The sequence below is a fragment of the Alligator sinensis genome, unplaced genomic scaffold, assembly GCF_000455745.1.
Source record: "Alligator sinensis unplaced genomic scaffold, ASM45574v1 scaffold495_1, whole genome shotgun sequence".
Taxonomy (NCBI): domain Eukaryota; kingdom Metazoa; phylum Chordata; order Crocodylia; family Alligatoridae; genus Alligator; species Alligator sinensis.
Genome location: NW_005842931.1, coordinates 447,780 through 457,302, shown reverse-complemented (window position 1 = coordinate 457,302; position 9,523 = coordinate 447,780). Strand labels below are relative to the sequence as shown.

At 45.8% G+C, this 9,523-nt stretch overlaps 1 protein-coding gene across 5 annotated transcripts in view; it reads right to left on the bottom strand.

Annotated features, from left to right (window-relative positions):
• LOC102381682 (H(+)/Cl(-) exchange transporter 5) overlaps positions 1-9,523 on the bottom strand; it is an 87,365-nt gene that overhangs the window by 11,073 nt on the left and 66,769 nt on the right. For all 5 annotated transcript variants that reach the window (XM_006036218.3, XM_025192466.1, XM_006036217.3 and 2 more), the window contains 4 exons: positions 9,001-9,123; positions 6,388-6,594; positions 5,286-5,366; positions 3,620-4,162 (listed from right to left, as the gene is read on the bottom strand). In XM_006036218.3, coding sequence (XP_006036280.1) covers positions 3,620-4,162; positions 5,286-5,366; positions 6,388-6,594; positions 9,001-9,123 — 954 coding nt within the window. The remainder of the gene's footprint in view (positions 1-3,619; positions 4,163-5,285; positions 5,367-6,387; positions 6,595-9,000; positions 9,124-9,523) is intronic.

The following is a 9,523-nucleotide window of genomic DNA, read 5'->3' as shown; positions in this document are numbered from 1 at the left end:
TTTCCTGCCGAGAGCAGGGGGTCAGACTCAATGATCTAATAGGTCCCTTCCGACCCTAGAAACCTATGAAATCTATGAAGCCAATTCAGCATAATCCACAAGAATATTTGGCTTATGAAACATTAAGTAATTGTAGTCAACCTGTCTACCTGGTTGCATAGCTCTAATTCTTCAAACTCTGAATAAGCATTTTACCTTATACCTAGGGCATCAACTCATCTTGCACCCCAGGCTAAATCCAGACCATGGGGCTCCCCTTCAGGCTCGATCCAGCCTGAGGCACAAGGTGGTTCCAGAATGGGGCAGTTCCAGCATAAGGCACATGGCAGCAACAGCTCTAACTAGGGGCATGCAGCAGCAGCTGTGGTTCCAGCACAGGGCACGAAGTGCAGCTTTAGCTCCTGCCATGTGCCCTGCACTGCAGTCAGAGCTGGAACTGCTGCCAATACCACAACCTGTACAGCAATGGCAGCTCTATCTCTGGCAAGGGTCATGTAGCAGTGGTGGGGCTGGCAGTCAAAGAGGTAGCACTGCCGCAGTGGCAGTGGGTGAAGCAGCTGGAGGACAAGGGCTGCACCAGCCATCAATCACCATGTCCATCGAGGCCCAAAGGCCCTAGATTCTGCAGCAAGTCAGTCCACCTGGCCACATCTGCCAATTTGCAGCAGTCCATCAACAGCCCACCTGAATAGAAAAGGCACTGCAGGCCGGATGCAGCTTGCAGGCCATATGCTTGGCACCTCTGCTTTATCCATAGAAGGTTGTCCACTATAATAATGGACCATTTCATTACAACACTAAGGGAGACACTGGTTTGCATAAATCTAAGGATTCTTCACTTAACCTGCACTGGAAATATGGCAATACCCCAACTGCATTTCAGATAGAGAGAAAGTGATATTTAGCTTCAGTCACATTGCCTCATTTCAACCTTAGTCTTTAGCTGGAAGAAACCTGAATCAGTTATAGGGGGGTAGGCTGTAGCCATGTTGGTCTAAGGACAAATTTTTCCAACTATTTAAGTTGGTCTAATAAAAGATATTAGATTCACCCAAAGAACCTTGTCTGCCTGAATCAGTTATAACATTTATGGCTCAGTGGTAATTTTCTGAACAGGTATGGTATGAAATTGTGTCAGGGTATTTTAATTAATCTTAAGGAATGGCAATTCAAAAGAAAGCAAGGTGACTAGATTCCTGGAGGCTGTGTTTTTAGAAATACACATCTTTGCTGTACATGCAAAAAAATGCAGCAGCATGGGAGGATGTGGGCTACAACTTCATTCTTACCCTACCAGAAATTAAATTGCAATTGTTCATGCAATAAAAAGTTGCAACTGCAATTCTGTGGTTTGTATGTGCTACTTCACCCTCAAGCTCTAGCTTAGCTTCAGGAGTATTACACAATTCACAGTTGCAGCCCTCGCTACATTAAGAAGTTTCAAGAATAATTGTGAGGGATGTTGGGATGTGGTATAATCATCTAAGGATACATACTGCACTGTAGTTTCATGAACACTGTCACCTGGTTAAGGAAGTCAAGTTACTGTATTATATGTTAAGACTTTCCTGCATGAATCTGGCTTAACAGGGAGCTGCTGGAAAAAAAACAAGCAGAAAAGCAACACAATGGATCTAGATAAGCAGCCTCCCAGTAAACACTTCCAGGCTGCAAGCTGAAAAGATAAGCTCTCTCTCTTTTGCTAGAGATCAAAACACATTAAATCTGTGCTTTTGTTCTTTTAAAGGCTTTGCAAGAGGGGAAGGGGAGCCCTTAGAGGCTGAGAAGGGAAGGTGTTGATGCAGGGAGCGTGCTAAAGGAGTCTGAAGGATTTGGGCCTTTCCCCAGATCCAGGGAATAAGCTAGGAAACCTGAACAGAAACCAGTTTACTGCTTAAGATGTTTTTCTTTTAAATGTTCTTTTACTCTCAAACACTACAAGGAGGCTGTACAGCTGCTGGTTACAGCCATCACGGCTCCTCCTGGTGGGTGCAACAAAACCCCAGGGAACAAAAAATAAATCCAGGTCTGCTGAGATTCACAGACGTTTAGGGCTGGAAGGGATCTCATGAGATCATTGGGTCCAGCCCCCAATGATCCTAGGTGAATTAAACCCAGGTGCTGTTCAAGAGGGTGAAATTCTCCCACTAGACAAGGTGACAAAGGCCTGCTACCTAAAGGGGAGGTGGGCTCAAAAGGAAACAAAAACCAAAAAAACCCCACAGTAGGGGTCAAAAATGCAATTAGTCCAGGAACTGTGGTAGTGGAAGTAAGAAAAACCAAACAAACTGCTAACCACTACTTCCTAAGCATAATCAGATGTAGTAAGACTAGAGCAAAACCAAAAACGATCTCAGTGGGATGTAGTTAACAGTATTAGTTTGTAGTTAGGCAGAAGGCAGGGCAGGGTGGCAACTTTGATTGATTGGGAAAACGTACAAGGGTGCAGGCACATGACAAATGTACATCTCTGTAAAGGCAGACTGCACCAAGGTAAATGCAAAGTAAACACAAAGCTGTATACTCCACTCTGGAGTAAGAGTTACCTCCCAGGAAGCCAGGTGTAATTACACACTAACATATGTTAAACTGATGGATGGATCATGTTCATCCCAAGGTAACTGCAAGTGGCAAGGGATCTGCAGCAGGCAGTTACCTCAGGAGAACCGCTCATTAGGACTGCGCGAAATTTCGGCAGCCGTTTCAGCACCTGAAACACCAAATCCGTATAGAAACGGAAGGATCTGAAACAGCTCTGAAATGAATCGGAAAGCTCCAAAATGTTCCGGAGAATATCAGAGTTTTGGGGCTGGGCTTGCAGGGAAACAAAAACTAAGACGAGGGAGGTGAAAGGAGGGATGGGGGGGGGGGAGAAGGACTGCTCTGATATTGACATCTAGCCCCCAGTTCGATTCCCCAGCTCTCTGACCATTTCCCCAGCTCTTTCGGGGGGGGTTCAGCCTGCTGAAACCCGACATGCAGATCCGGGGGCCCGCACCACCCGGAAACACGTGAGGAATTGAACCGGGGGCTGGAGAATCCCTGTTGTACAACCTAGCTCTGCAGGGAGCAGAGACCTGCACCTGGATCTCTTCCCCACTGCTGCCTGCCCTGGATGTCTGCTCCCTGGGAAACCAGGTTGCAGGGCAGTGACAAGTAACCCACTGCCCTGCCCTGCTCCCCACTAGGGCCCTGCAGCCCCGCCCAGCAGGGTAGGGCTGTGCAAAACTTCCTTTGCAGCCTGTTCGAAACAGATTCGGCCAAAACTAAATAGGACTGTGATCCAAAACACCAAAACAAATCACTGTCCTCTGAAACGGATGACTTCAAAAAGAATAAAAAACCCATTTCACACAGCCCTACTGCTCATTTATCTACTCCAGAAATTGTTGCAATCTGTATCTGTGTACAGAACAATCTTAGCAACACCACTAATAACATGCTGCTTTTCTACATATTAATCTCCACTGAACCTGCATGGGATTTGGGCTCTTAAAAATTACTAAGGCACTCTGAAAAACGTAACCCTTGACCCCTTACATTTAGAAAGTACTAGTATTACTTTCTAACAATCATCTGAAGAATCCTTGTACCTCAATCCTTCTAATGAAGATCTCACCTTCATGCCAAAGGTGAATATGGTGATGAAAACCTTCAGGATAAGTGCTAAAGCCAGCTGCCACATCGCTGTGTAGACTCCTGGACCAGCAGCACGGTCTGGCAGATCATCTCCTTTGGTGCTGTTGAAGTCACTCACATACTCACAGAGCTTGGAGTAGTCTAGAATCCCACAGTCATTGAACAGTTCAGAAATGAGTTCACTGGTGCTCATACGGGTGTACTCATTGGGAAAGGCTAGGATGGCCGTGACAGCAGTCACAACCAAAACCTCCAGAACAGGATACCTGCCAAGTTTGGTTGTCTTTCGTCTCCTACACCAGGCAATATTGCTGCGAATAAAAAAAGCTCCCCACAAACCACCAAATATTCCTAGGAGGATGAACGGCACAAGCTCCAGAAGATGCCAAGGTGTGTGGAACTCAACGTAAAACAGAACCAGGCGGCTGTTTCCAAACGGGTTGATGGAGCGTAGAGTAAATGCTGCTACTAGTGCAGCAAAGAAAGATCTCCACAGCGTCTTCAGAGGAAAATAATAACTGACCTACAAAAAAAGAAAAGGCAGATTCAGTTATTTATTTCAAGAGGTCCAATGAGAATCACCATGGCATAAAAGCAGGGACAATGAATTTGTTCAGTAAGCTGCAGAATCAAGACAGTAACATTTTTTTTAAAAAATCCTCTAAAGTAACTGAGAAATAGCAGTAGCTGTGAGAGCTGCTGCTTCACTGAAAAAACTCTTTTTTTACTGTTGAAGTATGATGAGAATGGCATAACCACAGAGAACTCCCAGGTGTCAGACTAATTCCACTATTTTGAATCAAGTCAGAGGACTTCCAAGTTGTATTTTTTTTTAATTCAAGCAGGCAGCACAGGGCATCTAGACAGCTCTGCTGGTTAATAATTCAATATAAGATCAAGTGTCCAGGCCTGAACTTGAGTTACATTTTTGGCCAACCACAAAGAAACTCATCTTCCACATGATCCAATCCTATCATCTGCTCCATTAAAGGGACACCCTAAAGGTCAGCAGCATTATTTTGATAACACTGCATCTTACAAATTGCCAGTAGCCAAATCCAAATACCTCGTTGTGCATCAACAATTAATTTTGTAAGTTGTACAAGAGCTAAGCCTTCCCACAGTGATTACTGTGACCGTTACTCGCTTGGAACAAGAATGAAATAATTGCCAATCTAAGGTTGAAAGTAGAGAAGAGCAAATGATCCACATTTCTGTGGCCACAAAAAACTACTACAAAATTCAATGAAGTCAAAAATCTACCAGAGCATGACTAGTACAGAGAATCTAGGTCAAGACTGAAGTGTTAGGGAAGGGCTTTTTTATATTTGGAGGGATGTGGAAAACAAGGCTGCAGAAACAGAGAAGTCAGGAACAGAGTGCACTGGCAGAGCATTGCATGGGAAGCTAGCAGTGTTGCTAAAAGGGCAAGGCACTAACACATTCCCAGAAGTTAACTCTCCAATATTCATAGCATTCAGCTGAATCGCACAAGCTTTGCCGGCCACAGTAAATACTCCAAATATTTAACTGGCTACCCCTCTACATCAAAACAGGCATGGAGAAGACTGAAGTAATGCATCCAGCTTGCCAGAAGCCAACCTGTGCATGCAGCTTCCCAGAAGCCAATACAAAGTTTAGGTTACCTCTTCCAGACTAAACAACACCCCTCCAATAGGTGCGCCAAAAGCTACTGACACGCCAGCAGCTGCAGCTGCAGATAAAACCTAGAAGAGAAAAGTTAGAAATCATACATAAGAATGCTCCTCTACTTAAGCAGATAGACTGAGTCTCTCAATTTACTCTTCTAGAACTTGCTTAATACTTGAATTAAGAAATAAAGCGACTTAAGTAATTTGAAGACATGTAATGTTCCAAAAGAAACTAAAAACATTGCCATTAAAGATTTAAATTGTTTAGTTTCCCAAACCTGGCAAGCCTGATGCAATTTACAATTGCATCCAATCATTTCCTTTCCAACATTAATATTCTTTATTTGCTTTGGAAAAATATTCAGAAAATACTTAAGTCACAGCTGCATCTTACCATACACACAATATTTTTGCCACATTAATTCTATCACCACAAACAAGTATATGGCCCATACACTCTGTTGGTCAGAGTAATCAAGCAGTTAAATTGTAAACAAGAGACAGTATTGCAGTTACCATGATTCCATCTGACCAACCTATTTTTTATAGCGTGGCTTTTATGCTTAGTGGAAGACAATGCAACTAATGTAACATAAGACATCTCTCAGTAAACATTTGTCAATGAGTTGTCAGAAAATATAACAGGTTAAGAAGCAACACTTTTGATTAATATTGTCCTGTTAACTAGCTTCTCATGCCACATCTGTCACCATGGTATCCAAGTGTCAGAAGGCCCATTCCTTCAGCCAATATTCATGTTGAGTAGATCTTACTGACGTAGTTGGCCCTGCTGGCATTAATGGACTTGTGTGAGTACACATAGGGTGAAGAGCTGGCTCCATAGCAAGTAACACTACATACCAGAATCAGGTTGCATCTGATGAATTCCTGCCCTCTGCAGGCTCTGGAAATGCCTTGGTCTCTTAGCAATATTTTGCCAATGGAAGCCAAAGCATAAATGCCTTTGCTCCAAACAAATATTGCATAGGAGTGCGATTAAGAACACGCAAAAACAGAAACCATTTTATATTCAGCATGTAGTACCAAACCCACACAAAAAAAAAAGTTTTCCCCACAACATAAACACTTGTTTTACCTCCCTGCGTTTGGCTTCGTTCTTCCTGTATTTGATGAAAAGATGACACAAGATATTTCCACAACAGCAGGCGACGTGCACTAGGGGGCCCTCTTTTCCCAAACTCAAGCCAGATGACACTGCCAACACCAAGGTAATGGTTTTGATGATCAGGGTCCACTTGCCCAAATAGCCTCTAATGATGAAACCGCTTAAAATTGTTTTGATCTGAAAGTCAAAACACAAACTTCAATGCTCAAATGAAAGCCTGCAGATATGGTCAAATCAACACTGACAAGTGCAAGGTGCTGCACCTGGGGAGGAAGAACCAGCACCACACCTATAGGCTGGGGAACTCCCTCCTTGTCAGTGCAGAGGTAGAAAAGGATCCTGGAATCATTACTGATGCCAAAATGAACATTAGCTGGCAGTGCAGGGACGCGATCAGGAAGGCCAACCACACCTTGTCATGCATCCACAGATGCATCTCATGCAGGACCAAGGAGGTGATCCTCCCCCTCTATGTGACACTGGTCAGGCCGCAGCTGGAGTACTGTGTTCAGTTATGGGCGCCGCACTTCAGGAGGGATGTGGACAGCATTGAGAGGGTCCAGAGGAGGGCCACCCGCATGATCTGGGGGCAGCAGGGCAGGCCCTAGGAGGAGAGGCTAAGGGACCTGAACCTGTTCAGCCTCCACAACAGAAGGCTATGGGGGGGATCTAGTGGCCTGTTACAAACTAGTCAGAGGGGACCAGCAGGCACTGGGGGAGTCCCTGCTCCCCCAAGCACTACCAGGAGTGACTAGAAATAATGGTCACAAGCTGGCAGAGGGTAGATTCAGACTAGACATTAGGAGGCACTACTTCACAGTCAGGGTGGCTAGGATCTGGAACCAACTTCCAAGCGAAGTGGTGCTGGCTCCTACCCTGGGGGTCTTTAAGAGGAGGTTAGACAAACACCTTGCTGGTGTCGTTTGACCCCAGTAGTTATTCCTACCATGGCAGGGGGTCAGACTTGATGATCTGCTCAGGTCCCTTCTGACCCTACCAACTATGAAATTATGAAACTGTGAACTAGCTGGATCTCTAATAGGGGCTGCTCCACTGGCAGGGGCTCTCTCCTTTACTGCTTTTCTTTGGGTAACACTCCAAGGACCATGTCACACCTTATATTTAGAGCATGTTAACTGCACTTAAACGCAAGCATTCAAGCAGGAAAACAAGTTCAATTATACTGTAGCAAAGTCAAGACTTTTTGCTGGAGGAGTATTTCCAGATCATACCAAGATGTATTCAGTTATCTCCACAGACCAGTCCAATGATAATACAAACACAGCTCTCTGATTTTTGGTCCAAGCACCAGAAATTTGAACCAGCCCTGGTGTCTCTCTGCCACGGATCCAGTGGCAGGAGCAACACCCTGCTCCCCATGACTCCCTTCATCTGTCACCAATGGCACAGACCAAGCTTGCCAAGCAAGCCAGGGGCAGGTCCTCCTGGGCTGGGTAATGCTGGGCACTGGGCAAAGACAGTTCAATCTCTGGGTGTGGGGGCTGCACATCCTCATGAGCAAGAATGCAAGATGTGGCACCTAGTGCTGGTCTTGGTGTACAGGGACAGAAGGGAGGCAGGGGCCACAGCCAGTTCCAGCCCTGTTCAGAGCAGACTGAGATCATAGTAGGCATTACTGTTTCATAGTTGATAGGGTGGGAAGGAACCTGAGCAGATCAAATCCAACCCCCTGCCATGGGCAGGAAAGAAAGTAAGCTGGGGTCAAGTGACCCCAGCCAGGTGATTATCTAGCCTCCTTTTGAAGGCCCCCAGGGTAGAAGCGAGTACCACTTCCCTTTGTCTGTCCCTGCCCTAGCCCCTATTCTCCAGGCCAGCTGAGGAGAGGGATGGGGAGCCCAAACCCCACCCAGCACTGGACCCCCAGCCCCAACTGCCTGGCAGGGAGTGGGGGGGAAAGCCCGTGGAGGCTCCCCCCATACTGCCCTGCCCAAACTGGGAGCAAGCTGCGAGCCAGGGGTGTGGCCAGGTCAGCTGGGGGCGGGTGGGGGGGAACCTCTCTAACCCTGCACCCGAGTTGTCTGCTTGGTGCCACCAACCTGTCTGCTTGATGCAGGGTGGGGGAGCCCACAGAGACTCTCCCCATTCCCCCATGCCCAAGCTGCGCCCCAGCTGGGAGCCAGGGATGGGACGGGGAGCCTACATGGCCTTCTCCCTGTGCCAGGCAAACCCCGTCTCGGGGAGCAGAGGGGCAAGGCAGACCCTTCTCCACTGCAGCAGACAGCACAGCCCAGGGATGCAAAGCAACCTGAGATGCTGGGGAACTGTGGGTTAACATGAACTGGCAAGAGAACTGGAACAGAAATTCCATAAACCGGTTAAGTCTTACACTATTTATATGTAACTTCTGTCCCTAGCTTTAAGACACTAGACACTTCATTGTTTTAATGGTAAAACTTTAAGCATCAATTAGAACTTCCTATGAAATTTCTTACCCAGTTTTATTTGCAAGGAAGTCTAGTTTTTCATGAGTAATGCTCAACCCAAAGAATAAACTTCAGCCAGACAAATCAAGTGTTTTTAAAAATCTTTCAGGAAAGAAAACAAATAAACAGTCTGACTCACCTCTGGGATTCCTGAGCCACAGGCATAAGGAGCAAACCCCTTGACAAGTGACACAGCCAGGAGGGAGAACAATAAGGCCCAGATAACATACATAAAGTAATTGAGAATGTATGCAAATGCACCCTGAAATGCAAAGAGAAACAAACACTGATTTAGACAGAAATCCTACATCAAAATTATGTCACCTATGAAACAAGCAGCAGCTTAAAAAAAAAAAGCCTGTATTATATAGTGTGGTCAACATTAAAATTGCTTGGTAATGTGTGATGCAATGTATTAAATCTTAATCTGCACTAGCTGATAGTGACATATATGGGATCAGTGGAAGAATAAAGATATACAGGTCAGTCGCATCTTATGCGGGGGTTATGTTCAGAAGTCAGCACGTAAGATGAAAATCGCATATAGTCAAATCATGATTACCGTGCCAGCAATTTGACTAGCGGTGACTGCCTCTGCCTCCAAAACCTCCCGCCGCTGCCATGGAGCCGTGCTTAGAGCTGTGTGGCCGGGCGCAGCGGCG